Source organism: Peromyscus maniculatus, chromosome 1, assembly GCF_049852395.1.
Source record: "Peromyscus maniculatus bairdii isolate BWxNUB_F1_BW_parent chromosome 1, HU_Pman_BW_mat_3.1, whole genome shotgun sequence".
Classification (NCBI taxonomy): domain Eukaryota; kingdom Metazoa; phylum Chordata; class Mammalia; order Rodentia; family Cricetidae; genus Peromyscus; species Peromyscus maniculatus.
The window spans coordinates 208381371-208395521 of NC_134852.1; the positions used below are offsets into that span (position 1 = coordinate 208381371).

At 46.2% G+C, this 14151-nt stretch overlaps 1 protein-coding gene across 1 annotated transcript in view; it reads right to left on the reverse strand.

The window, feature by feature from the left end:
- LOC102924232 (guanylate cyclase 2G-like) overlaps positions 1–14151 on the reverse strand; it is a 53260-nt gene that overhangs the window by 4800 nt on the left and 34309 nt on the right. The window contains exons 17-23 of the mRNA XM_042265356.2: positions 13162–13330; positions 11848–12003; positions 8882–9059; positions 6272–6412; positions 4193–4385; positions 1553–1727; positions 594–692 (exon numbers count right to left, since the gene is read on the reverse strand). Of these exons, the coding sequence (XP_042121290.2) occupies positions 594–692; positions 1553–1727; positions 4193–4385; positions 6272–6412; positions 8882–9059; positions 11848–12003; positions 13162–13330 (1111 nt within the window). The remainder of the gene's footprint in view (positions 1–593; positions 693–1552; positions 1728–4192; positions 4386–6271; positions 6413–8881; positions 9060–11847; positions 12004–13161; positions 13331–14151) is intronic.

The window sequence follows — 14151 nt, forward strand, 5'->3', positions numbered from 1 at the left end:
TTCTTATATGCTTTCATGTGTGTAGTTTGCTCCGAGTGGGAAGAAAGGCTGAAGGGATGGCTTAGGGGGTGAGGTGCTTGCTATGCCAGCCTGAGGACCTGAGTTCGGATCCCCAGCACCCACATAAGAGCTGGGCGTGGTGCATGCCTATCACCCCAATGTTGGGGGATAGAGACCGGTGAATTCTGAGAGCTCACTGACCACCCAGCCTGGTCAATTAGTGGAAACCCTGTCCCAAAAGGTAAGGTGGGCAGTAGAAAAAATACCTGATATTTGTCCTCTACAGAGAAAGAGAGAGAGAGAGAGAGAGAGAGAGAGAGAGAGAGAGAGAGAGAGAGAGAGAGAGAGAGAGAGAGAGAGCTTGATTTAAAAGGAGGAAGCCGTATGTGTCTATGTAGCTCCACTGGGCACATGGGGAAAATACTGTCTACACAGCTAGGAACTCAGGTTGTCTCCTGGGAATAATGATCTTCTCTTCCAGATGGAAAATGAGACAAAATGCAAATGAGTTTCTTAAAATACCCACTGGTTAAAGATAGAGGAATTGGGGGGCAGGGATACCATGCTTGCAGAGCTCGGCAAATGATACCCACGTAAACTGCTGCTTTCCATTCTGGATGCCATGTTCACAGTGTCTCCAAACAGACAGTATCTGGGCATGGTGATTCCCACCACACCGGCTACCACAGGACCTAAGGAGGGAACAATAGAAGGGTCTAACTGCCTGCATTCCCAAGGCTGGGCTCCACACAGGCCATCAAGTCCATGGAGGAAATTAACACAACAAGCATTTATCAAGTACCCTTTTGGAGCAATGCTTGACAATTGTATATGTATTGTAGAGTGCCTTAAAGCCTCTACAGGATGCTCACTTCTTGTAGAAATCAACAGTCAAACCTTAACCACGCTATTTTTGAACTGCAGATGTAAACAAAGTTCACGGCAGCATGAACTTGAGGAATTAATTCTGGCTGGAGATTGGGTTTGTTTTCAGTTGGATAGTAGGAGCATGGGTGCATAATTCAGGGGGAGGACTCATGCAGAAGGAAAATGTGAAGCATTTGCTCAAAGGGTATCAAGACCTGTGTCTGCCTGTATCTTCAGGGAGGTTGAGGCAGAAAGACCACAAATTTGAGGCCAACTTCAGCTGTGACTCCCAGCTACAAGACTCTCTCAATTTTTTTTTTAATAAAAGATTAAACCAAGTAGGGGTCACTCATCTGCAAGTCACAAGCCCATAAGTTTGACAAAAAGAGAAGGTACCAAAGGAATGTGAAAGGGAAACGTGAGGGAAATGGAGCCCAGCATGGCTCCCTCGCTCTGCCTGCCCGTTTTTGTGTGTGTGTGTGTGTGTGTTTTTTTAAACATCTCAGACTTTCTGCATATCCCCATTCTCATAAATCTAATTGGAAATATATGTGCATTCAGTGGTCCCCTGGCACTGTAGCCATTTAATGACAGTGCTCCTAAGAGCCTCAGACATGGAGCTCAAGTCCAGAGGCACCTGTGGTCATGCAGGGACCGTCTGCCACCTGCCATCAGTTATGTCTACCTGTGTGGAGGCCTATCCGGAGCTTGAGTCTCTCCTCGGGCATGTGCCCAATATGAAAGTGGGTGGTGGCACTGAGTAAATGCAAGGACATGGTGGCAATCTCGGCTGCATGTTGAGCTCCATTGCGAATGGGAAGCCCGCTGGCCACCATGTATGCATCACCGATGGTTTCAACCTGGAAATGACACAAAGAAATGCTCTTAGTTTTCCACGAGGGAAGCCCTGGATAAATGAGCTGATGGGTTTACACAAGACCACCATATTCCCAGCCCCTCTCCTGAGGCCCCACGCTCCAAAGCTCGACTCGCATGGATCTCCACTCCACCTAAGTCCAGCATTTCTCCTGGTGTGTTCTTGCCCTGGTTCCTACAGAAACCATTTCTCCTTCACACAGGCACTGCCTGCATCTCTAGACCTGATAACCTGGTGCCATATTTCCCTAGTCCAAGGTCAGAACCAATTAGACAAGCAGCCATTTACAAGTCACATAAATCCTCAAGGATCCAGTGGATCTCTCAAACAGAGTTCATTATTAGCCAACCCGAAATGTCCTCACACCACACAAGGACTTAGAAACACATACATACCATTCAAAATGCACTCACTTATACACACATTTGGATCACTAATCTGTGCTCCTCTCCACCAGTCCTAATAAAACCAGAGTCCAGAGTTCTCATTGGCATGGAAGTAACTGAAGACTAGAAGCCCAAGGCTCCAGCCTTTTGCTGACACAGTTGTGTCCAGTAGAACCCAAAGAAGGTATGGAAGGCCACTATATTAGTAAATAATAGAAAACTTCTGCCTGTGGGAACACTTCTCTTCTGGTGACCCCCAAATTATAAAAATCAACACGTCTGACCCTGTTCTAGGCCACTGTCCCCTCCTGAGAACAACCTTCACCAACACAAACCAGATGTAATGGCCACCCATGCCAAGTGCCCTGGTGGAGAGAAAGCTAGGAGGAAAATTCCAGGGGACACCACCCTAGGCAGAGCAGGAGTAGGGATCAGCTCCCAAAGGCTCTCTGTCCCATCATCATTTATGGGGAATACTAGGGGATGCCCAGTTGGCATTTGCCACTCAGGGATATGGTCACAGTGTCCCCCAAACCTTGTCTGTCCCTGGACATGAGTAGAGGTAGAGGAGGAGTTCTGGAGTCATGGGCAGGGTGGTACTGGTGTGGCTGCCTAGCAGGTACATGGAGGCATAGACACAGAGTACTCCCTTAACCGTGATTTGACCCTGCCCAGAAAGAGTTCTAATGACCCACAGAGCAGCATCAGCACCACTATGCACACCAAGTCACCACTGCTGCTTTTGCTGTCCTCCTCCATCTTCTCTTTCTGGGGAACCATGTTTAGATGCCCCCTTGAGTAGCACCATGCAGGTCATTGCTACACAAATCTTAGAAGGTCTTATTAATGAAAATAAACCTGGAGCAAGGTATTGGGGTGAATGCTGGAAGATCAGAGAACCAGAACAAGCCACAGCTTCCTCACCTTGCCAGTTCCTCAGCTAATCCTGTTTCCTCAGACTGGAAGCCTCTGAGTCCTCATCCAGAATGAATCTCAGCTGAACTGCTGCTAAAAGCCTAAAAGCTTAACCAGCCTAGTTCCTGGTTTTCACATCTTATATACCTTTCTGCTTTCTGCCATCACTTCCTGGGATTAAAGGAGTGAGTCACCATGCCTGGCTATTTCCAGTGTGGCTTTGAACTCACAGAGATCCGAATGGATCTCTGCCTCCAGAAGGCTAGGATTAAAGGTGTGAGTGCCACTATTTTCTGGCCAATATGTCTGTCTAGTGGCTGTTCTGTCTGGCCCCAGATAAATTTATTAGGGTGCACGATATATTGGGGAACACAATAGCACCACAGGTCATAGCTGCCATCTCCCCTTTAGCTGCATCCTGGCAGACTAAATTTGAAGAGTCTGCCTTCACCCTGGATTACTAAGGATTATACCAACAGAAGGAAGATTCACAGAGGATCTAAAGGTAGTGACTATAAGCTTCCCAGGAACTGAAGGACACATGTTCAGTACTGGCCAATGTTTCTTTACAAACATGTTTACTGTGAAATTAAAATAATGGGTGAAGATACAGAGTATTGGTAGCAATGGTGTGTGTGTGTGTGTGTGTGAGAGAGAGAGAGAGAGAGAGAGAGAGAGAGAGAGAGAGAGAGAGAGAGAGTTCGTGTAGATGGAAGCAAGAGGAAATCTCAATTATCATTTTTTTAGGCGCTGCCCACCTTGGTTTTTGAAACACCAAGGCCTTTCATTGGCCTGGAACTCACCAATTAAGACGTTTGGCCCATGAATCCAGCAGTCTACCTGATTCTGTCTCCCCAGTGCTGAGAACTTTGAACTATGAAGCCCTGCTTATTTTTATGTGGGTTCTGGAGATCAAATTCAAGTCTTCCAGCTTGCAAGGCAACCACTTTAGTGACTGAGTCACCTGCTGCCCCCACACAGTGACTTTGGAGAAGCATGTACATCTGGGACTGATCAAGCCCCTTCCCAAGAAGACAACAGAAACAAAATGTCGAGTCTCTACCATGAATGGGGATGAACTGAGATATGATCTGTCCTCAGTCAGCCCGAGACAACAGATAAGAAATCTGCACAGGTCACAGCTCACCTTGTACACATCGTGGGTTTGTATTGTGTAGTCGAACAAACTGTACAGGTCATTGAGGAGTTTCACCACTTGCAAGGGGGAGCTGAGAGAGCACAATTTTGTGAATCCCACAATGTCAGAGAAAAATATGGTGACAGACTCGAAATGCTCTGGTTCCACAGACTTTCCAGCCATGAGCTGCTCACCAACGAAGCTGCAATCAGAGCAAGGACAGTTCTTAGCGAAGTCGCGTGTGTTTGCACTCCCACGGTTCTGGGCAAAGCCAACCTTCTACAGACCTTTTGGCTTTGGTGGACCAGGTTTTCACTAATAATTCACCACACAGAGGGAGCCTGGTGACATGCATTTATTCACTTGCATTTTCTCTAGAAAGATACTTTAAGTGGTGGTTATAAATTGTAAGAGAGGGTGGAGGTCAGGGACAAGTCACATAAATGGCTTCATTAAAAACATTTTCTCACTGAAAACATCTATTCCTGTCTGTTGACTATGGAGTTTGATGGTAGAGACTTGGTGCGCGCGTGTGGAAGTGAATGTAATCACTCACCAATCCACAAACCAGTGCTTTCACTTCAACAACCGTCCTCTTATCATGAGTGCATTCAAATCCCCTGTGCTCCAGACCAGCGGTTCTCAGCCTTCCTAATGCTGCAACCCTTGAGTCCTGCTCCTCATGTTGTGGTAACCCCAACCATACAATTATTTTCTTTGCTACTTCATAACTGTAATTTTGTTACTGTTATGAATAACAATGTAAATTTTTTGGAGATAGCAGTTTGCTAAGGGGGTCACAACCCACAGGTTGAGAAGCACTGCTCTAGACAGATATGAGGGACCACGCCTTTAATCCCAGCACTTGGGAGGCAGAGGCAGGTGGATCCCTGTGAGTTCAAAGACAGCCTTATCTACACAGGAAGTTCCAAGGCAACCAGGGCTACATATTGAGACCCTATCTTAAAATAAATATTCCCCACTCCCACTTTTTACTTGGTATAGTGATATTTTATTTGTACTGAAATGTGATTTGTATGTTAATAAATAAAGTTGCCTGGGGTCAGAGCTAATAGCAAGCCATCACAGAAGCTGGGTGGTGGTGGCGCACACCTTTAATCCCAGCACTTGGTAGGCAGAGCTAGGTAGATCTCTGTGTGTTCAAGAATACAGGCAGCATGGAGACACACGCCTTTAATCTCAATACCAACCATAGAAGACCTGGAGGTCTGTACAGATAGGCAGTGACGAGGCAGTCATGTGGTTGGGTTTATAACCAATGAGAAGGCAGAACAGAAACTCTATAAAAAGACAGACACAGGAAGTAGGTCTCTTCTGGAGAGGTAGGGCAACAGAGACAGTGAAGGGTAAGGTTTTTAGCTCTTAGCTGTTGCTCTGATCTCTTGGCTTTCATCTCTGTATTGGCTCTGTGTTTCTTATTTAATAAGACGGTTGGTTACATCTACAACTTGGCATTCAAATGTACAAAAATTTTAACAGCAAATGATTTTCCCAGTGTCCAGAGAATGCACCGATGAAAAAGAACAAAAGTCGAAGTAATTATTGAATTTGATGCTTCGGGCACTTATTGAACTAAGCAAAGATTTCACAGGCAAGCAGTTGTTGCATTAACGGTTAGACATGAAGCTAGACTGCCATCTAGTGACTGTACCTATTGCTGCATCCACCATCCTCCACGTAAACCACACAGTAGCTTCCATTCCTGTGGACTCGGGAGGTTTGCCTGTATTTTCATTAATAAGGAGGGCCAATTTGCCAACTTTTGCATGCATACACCTCTCTCTCTCTCTCTCTCTCTCTCTCTCTCTCTCTCTCTCTCTCTCTCTCTCTCTCTCTCTCTCCCTCCCTCCCTCCCTCCCTCCCTCCCTCCCTCCCTCCCTCCCTCCTTCATTCCCTGCCCACCCCACTACCCATAACTTCTCCCCTGCTTGGTCCCCTTTTACATAGCTTGATATTCTCTCAGAAAAAGAGCAGTGGAACTATCCCTCCTCGTGTGGAGCTGCTAAGACAGCAGATTTCTTCTTCCTTGTGTTGTTTTTGGCCTGTCCACCCACTGCTCCCAAATACCTTGGCAACATGGTGGACAGGAGTTTCTCAACCTTCCTCTTCTCTGTCACCAGCTGGCAGGTCCGCTCTTCCACCACTTCCTCCAGATGATTGGCATACATTTCCAGCTTGCCCATCATGCTATCCAAGATGCTCACATGGCTTTAAAAGAAGGCAGGTGTTAGCATCCTTTTCCAGGAGCTCAGGGCCACAGTGGAGCCACAACTCCCAGACACATAGCCCAGGAAAACACTTCCTTTCTGTCTTGTTCTGGAAGGACAATCCATGGCAGCAGTGAATTGACAACATTGGCAAAGCTTCACAGGAAGACGGTACTGTGTCCAGCCCTGAGCCTCAGTTTACCCATCTGAAAAATGTAACTTGCATGTGGTTTTCTGGGGATTCTGGGAGCTAATGTATATAAAATGCCTAGGGAGTGAATCTGACAGCCAGCAGACATTCCAGGAGTTAATGTGTATAAAATGCCTAGAGGTGAATCTTGTGGCCAGCCGACAATCAACAGCCTTTGATGGCTCTTCCTCACTTCCCAGCATGCTCCATGCCACAGTTACAACAAAGTGAAAAAGTACAGATTGCAGAACAGGGCATTTCTCAGATTGCTCAACATGGATCGTGTCTAGACTCCGTTTCAGCATGCCCCTAAGAGATCACCTAACTCTCTCCCCTTTCAGATGAGAAGGCTAAGACTCAGGTAGGAAATAAGTTTGTCCTAATGTTGGGACCATAAGACAAGTAATATATATTTTGAAACATCATATTTTATATGATTACTATCAATATTTCATATATCAATTAAAATAAAATAAAAACTAGAAATTAAAAGTTCTGTTGTAACCTGGAAAAGAACACAGGCTGTTACGTTAAAGATGCCAAATTAAATGGAAAAATTAGAAGTAGACACTTTCAGGCCAGAGCTCTTTCTGCCTCCTCAAGCTACCTCTGGGGAATTAAACTTTCAACATATTAAAAATTATACCTGCAAGCCTGGGGTGGTGTGGTGATATTTTATAAGTAATAAGTAAAGCTTGCATGGAGATCAGAGGGAAAAGCCAGCCAGTATATTAAACATAGAGGTCAGGCAGTGATGGCACACACCCTTAACCCTAGCATTTGGGAGGCAGAGATTCATCTGGATCTCTGAGTTCAAGACCACACTGGGTACAGAGCCAAGCATAGTGGTACACCCCTTTAAAGTCCCACCAGTAGTTAACCATAGAGGTCTGGAGGTCTGTACAGACAGACAGGAAGTGATAGAGCTGGGTGCAAAGAGCAAAATGATGTAGCTGGGTGGAGAGAGGATGTAAGACAGCAGGGCACAGAAAGGCATACAGACATGGGTAGACAGGAAGTAGCTCTCTCTGGGGGCTGAGGAGTTGGTGAAGTGAGGTTGGCTGTGGCTTGTTCTATTTCTCTGATCTTTCAGCTTTCACCCCAATATCTGGCTCTGTTTTTTTTTATTATTAATAAGATTGTTCAGCAATTTGTCTTACAGGGTGGTGGCATACACCTTTAATCCCAGAACTGGGGAGGCAAATGCAGGCAAGCTTCTGTGAGTTCAAGACCAGCTTGGTCTATGCGGCGAGTTCCAAGCCAGGCAGGGCTACACAGTAAATCTTATCTCAAAATAAAATTTAAAAAAATAGAGGGGGAGGAGAAAGGAAGGAAGGAAGAAAGAAGGGAAAGAGGGAGGGAGGAGTTGCGGGAGGGAGGGAGAGAGAGGATACTATCATGGGGCTGAAGAGGTGGCTCAGTGGTTAATAGCACTTTCTGCTCTTGCAGAGGACCCAGGTTTGGTTCCCAGTACCCAAAAGGCAGCTTACAACTGTCTCTAACTCCAGTTCCAGGAAATTGGACACCAACTTCTGGCATCCACTGACACAGTCACTTGGTTCACATAAATTAAGAAGGCACACACATACACATAAATAAATACTTCTTTAGAAATGATACCATCAGCCTAATATGTAGGAAGCTGCTATTGAAAAATGGATTTGAGAGACAAGCTTAACCCAAAGTCAATTGCCAATTATAAGATTGGCAGTTAGCTCAGTGGAATCCCCTTGCCCAGACACACAAGGCCCCGGATTTGATCCTCAGCTCTGTAGAATAACATAAATGAGTGATAATCTAAAGTTGGGGAATGATTTTTATCCTGTAGTCCAACCACAAGTGTTAGTTATGATCCTTGGAATAACAGTTGAAAGAACACTAAGACAGTGTCCAAACTCCCTGGGAAAGAGAGCCTGAACTGATTAGAGATGTCTGAATGGGCCCAGTGAGCAGTGACATTATTCATGTCTGATTCATGTTCACAAAGCAAGTGAAGACTCTATCACTGCACTTTAACCAGCATGTAGAACATACTTTGTGTACGGTGGACATGAAATGGGTACGTGATGACGGGGGTGGGGGGGGAAGATGAGTAAGAGAGGCAGGAGAGGAGGGGGGAGGAGAAGAGGGGGAGGGAAGGAATGGAATAGAAGGGAAGTGTTGGGAGGAGAAGGAAGGACAGACAGACGATCCACCTGGAACCTGTCATAGCCGTGGATATTTTTCAATTTCCTTTGGCTGAAAGACTAGACGGAAGAACCGATGACACAGTTGACTCACCCTCTGGGACTGGCTTCTTGTAACGTCTTCTTGATGGAAGGGAAGGTGGGCCTTTGCTCGGGAGACTCATCCCAGCAGGCCCTCACCAGGGCGACGATCTTTTCATCACCTTTATCCCCCAACAGGGATGGTCGAAGTGGAACTGGTGCCCTGGGGTCTTTGATGCGGCTGATGATTTCTGAAATCATTTGGGGCTTGGATGAACAAGCTACAAAGCTTTGCCGCTCAACCCAGGCCGTCTAAATGGTGATGGGACCCACCAATTTGAAAACAAAGTTTAAAATAAACAACATATTTGAATTCCAGGACAATCTAGATATGTGCGTAAGTGTTCTAGATTCGTCTAGAAAATTAAACAGTCCAATGGAAACATGACACATCAGTTTCCAAACCAAGGCTTTTGAAAGTAGCACTTCTCTGGCTGACCTCCCAAGTGGAGAGGCACGTGGTGCCAGCTCTCCAAAGTGTGCTCCATACAATTTTATATCCTCTGCTTCATGAAGGCCATTGTAATGAACAAATGCTGCCATCTCCCTGACTGCCCAGTGTTGTAGCCCTGCTTCCTTCCGCTTCTCCATTGACTCCCACCAACGTTTGTCAAGGATTCCATTCCCTCCTCTTAAGAAGGAAATACTTGGAGAACAATGCACATATATTTTGATATAAAAATTATGTATGCGGCAGCATCAGAAGTGAACACTGAGTGCACACCGCTCAGTAGAAGGAGCTGGTGGGAAGAGGGTGTGTACGCGTGTGGTCTGTTAATCAAGTCTAGAAAAGCAAAATTATAGTCTGGAGGCGGCTGTGAGTTTTGTAGGGGGTTGCGGAGGTTGGGGGGAGGTAAGTGGGGAGGAGGGGTTCATATTCTGTTTGACATTGTTACGGTGGCCACAAGGGCATTGAATATTTGGTAACACCATCAACCAGGACGTGAGGAATGCTGGAAGTGGGACCCAGGCCATAAGAAAAGGGTTTAACTGTGCTGTGTGTGTGTGACTTTGCTGAAGTAGGGTGGAGGAAAGGTCTGGGCCCACATGATGTCTGAAATAAAAAAATAAAATAAAAAGGAGCTGTTCACAGTTCTTCCACCCACAGCCATGTTCTTGTTGCTTCTTGTGAGGTCCAGGAGCCAGGCTCACACTGCTGGAGGCGGAGGTCACAGGATGGAGACTGGAGCGAAGCACAGTGGTGGTGAGGTCAAGTTGGCCACATCACTATGAACTCAGGCTTAGCTCATAGAGATGCAGATGTCTACTGTGTCTCATTGTGTACCTATGGGTTTCTACACACAGCTACACTCCCATCTGCTGAAGAGGGGCTGGAAGTAACAATACTCCAGAAGTAACAATACTCCAGGAGCAAACAACATACTTACTGCCCAGGTAGCACCATCTAAAGAAGAAGCCAGGGCTGCTTGGAGAAGGATCTGTTTCTCATACTGAGCAGGGTTGTGTAGTACTGAGCAGAGGGGTGTTTAGTACTGAGCAGGGGATGTGTAGTACTGAGCAGGGGGTGTTTAGTACTGAGCAGGGGATGTGTAGTACTGAGCACTTCAAGTTGCAGGCCAGCCTGGTCTACACAGTGAGTTCCAGGCCAGCCGGAGTGGCATAATGAGATCCTGTCTCTAACACCAAACAAAACACAATTGCATATGAGCTATGCCTGTAAGTCTACATTTTAATACCTAAAATATATTCTGAAACAATTCCTTAAAAATGTACTTTAAGCAATTATGTTTTATATCCCAAAGTAAAACTCAAACCTGAGGGACAGCAACAGCCTCTGGAGCCGAGATAGAGACAGCTGGGCTGTCCACTGCCTTGGATTTAGAGTCCATCAGACAATAACAATGCCTGAGAGGATGTAGGCTTGTTACCTAGCAACATGCAGCCTGCTGTTTCCATCCCATCACTTCTACAGTGTATTAGCTACTTTGAAGCAGTCATTCTTTGTCTTTGGCAAATAGGCAGGACACTGGCCTGGGGTGGAGAGGTGGAGTAAATACTCTGGGCCTGTTTCCATAGTTCCACAACAGCTCTGGAGAGTGGCTCGAAACAGAGCTGCTTAAGTTTCCAGGTGCTACTCTTGCTGCTGGTCCAAAGACAAGGAGGACCAAGACCAGTTCTTCTCAAATGTGCCTTAGCAGGGATGCTGATGCAAGTGTATAGTCTCAGGCATCACTGCAGACCTACTGAGCCAGACACCTGGGCCAGAGTAGGGGAGAGCAGCAAGTCTGTGCTTTAGCAAACTTCTGGGCTATCCCAGCACCGGGTAGAATGTGAGAATCACTGGGTTGCTATGCAAATAGAACCTGGCTTATTTGTAGGGAAGCATGAGAAGCAAATAGATAACCATTTGTCTATAACCCAAGCACACAACTGTGAAGACACAGGCCCGTGTGACCAGCCTGCAGTTGTTACCATGAGGGACACATTGACTGCCACGGAGTTTTCTCATGGTGCACTCAGACCCCTGTGGCCAAGAGCAGATGGGAGTGGACTTCCAGGACTGAAGGCGGCCTCCACCTGGACTCAGCCAGTGGCATGTGTGCATTTGGCTTGGCTCCAAATTCAGGAGTGCCTGGCTGACTCTTGAGCTACTACTCTTGGGACTGCCCTCATTCTGAGACCCTTTCATTGAGCTAGTAATTAGAAACTGGAGTCTGGTTTTAAAGAAACCACCTACATTCACAGAAACTTCAGGCTTTGAAAGTCATTGGATAGGATGATAGTCTAAAGACCAATCTTTTGTTGTTGTTGTTGTTGTTGTTCTTTTAATAATTTTGCATGCATGAGTGTGTGTGTGTGTGTGTGTGTGTGTGTGTGTGTGTGTGTGTGCAAAGTAGAGGTAGTACCTTCCGATTATTGTCCCCTGATCTCTTCTTTCCCTCCCACTCCATCCCTCCATCCACTCCCCACACACAAGCCCCTATTCCCTTTCTCATGAGCAGCACACTCCAGCTTTACCTTCAGGAGCCTCCTCAAGGTCATCAAAGGGCCCATGGGCTTGCTGGTGGATCAAGTCCCTCATGAGAACAGCAAAACTGAAAACATCTCCTTGTGGGGTGCCAGACCAGGGCAGCTCCTGAAGCCGCAACAGCTCTGGGGCTGTCCAGTAGAGTTCTGCAAGACAATGGGTGCCATTTTGATGAAAAGCTACATCCAACTCCTTCCATCCTGCAGGAGCTATAGGATGGCAGACCCTATGAGTATCTGCCTGGGAAAGCTCACAATATCCATATGAAAGACCACGGAGAAAATAACCAAGGAGAATGCTCTCAGATAAGTTCATCATAGTTTACCCAGTACCATGATACAATAGATGGTTTCTATTTACTAAATGATAAATTTATATGTAAATCAAATAATTGGTTAAAATAAATTTTATGTGATTTATAAAAATCAGTAAATGTTTCATTTGTGTGCCTACTGCATATAGCTATACACCTGGAGTCACGTAAAAATTTGAATGAAAAGGGTCATGAAAGAAAAAATTCAAGCATGTCTGGCCTAAGAGACAGTGCATGCCTGGACTTAAGTTATCTTTGAACAGCCTCTATGCTGGCTAGTTTATGTCACCTTGACACAGGCTAGAGTCATCTGAAAAGATTGAAGCACCATAAGATTTGGCTGCAGGGCATTTTCTTCATTGGCGATTGATGAGGGAGGGCCCAGTCCATGGTGGGTGAGGTCATCCCTGGGCTGATGGTCCTGGGTTCTATAAGAAAGAAGGCTGAGCAAGCCACGAGGAGCAAGTCAGTAAGCAGCACTTCTCCATGGCTTCAGCATCAGCTCCTGCCTTCAGGTTCCTGCCCTGTTTGAGTTCCTGTCCTGACTTCCTTTGATGATGAACAGCACTGTGGAAGCATAAGTTGACTAAACCCTTTCCTCCCCAAGTTGCTTTCCGTTACGGTGTTTCATCACAGCGATGGTAACCCTGACTAGGACAACCTTGCAGACCTTATCATCGACACCGGACATGGAATGGAAATGGGAAAATACAGATGACAGCAGAGAAGAGCAGTGGTGGCTTCAGGGCCCGGTTAAGGCAAGATGAAAACCAGTCCACTAACCCAGGCCTTACACCGTGGAGTCATGCCACCCCTACGGCGATTTCTTTTCTCACTCTCCACGGATGGACTGAACGACTTCACTCCATCACCTAGAAAGGAAAAACTACCCTTGGGTCCCCTTCAAGGCAGCATCATAAAGCAAAGATGGACAAACACCCTTTGACTATTTAACCTACAGCAAGTGGGTCTAAAATCTGCCAGTGGCTACCTGAATGGTTGGTGGTCTTCCGGTTGTAGATCCTGTGTGTGCAGCCATGCTTGAACTCCCACAACCCAAATCCCGACAGCTTCACTTGCATACGACCATCTACCAGGCAGTTGGAAGGTTTCAAGTTGCCATGAGACCTCAGCGGGCTCCCGTGGAGGAAAAGCATGCCCTGCAAGAATGATGGTAAGCGTGGAGACAGGGCCAGAGGGTGCTGGCTTCTCAAAGCAACACACAGACACACCAGCTCCGTGCTTGTTTTAGAAAAGCCACCAGCTCCTTGACTATGAAGCCAATCCAGGCAGAAAAGGGAGAAAACTTCTTATGACTCCTCAATAAGAAGCCAAGAAGGCAAACGGGGCTTAAAATTAGAATATCCTATGGTCAGGAAGCTGAGTTCAAATCTCAGCTCTATTACTAGGCAGAGGGGGAAGTTACTAGTAACAAAACAAACACAATGCTTGGGCCTCAGATCTAAGAGCCAGTGTTAGCAGCAGAGTATCTATGCCTCAAGCTGAGTTTGAATATTTAGGGCCCAGAGGCAAAAGAGTACTCAACTAGGGGAGACAGTGCTTAATGTGGAAGATACTTGTGACTCATCAAGGCAGGAAAAACAGCCAGCCAGCCAGGGGAGGAAGGAGTGTTTTTCCAGAGTACTGGGGCCTTTCCATAGGCAGGGAGGGCCTCAAAAGAGCATCTGGGATTGAAACAGAAAATATTTTAGGAAGACAGGTGGGAGTAAGGAGTAACTTTTTAGGGGAAAAAAAAATATCATACGTGAGACATGGTTGGTTAAATGGATCTTTGCATTTGTCTGTAATATCCCAAGGCGGACTTGGAGCTGCGAGATGAAGGTCAAAGGGGAAGGGTCAAATGTCTTTGTCCTGTTTTCCTTACCACTGGGGAGGCACTGAAAGAGCATGTATTAGCATTTCCAATTTCTTGTTTGTTTGTTTGTTTGGTGCTGCTGTGAAAGCTCTGGGTATTTTCAGC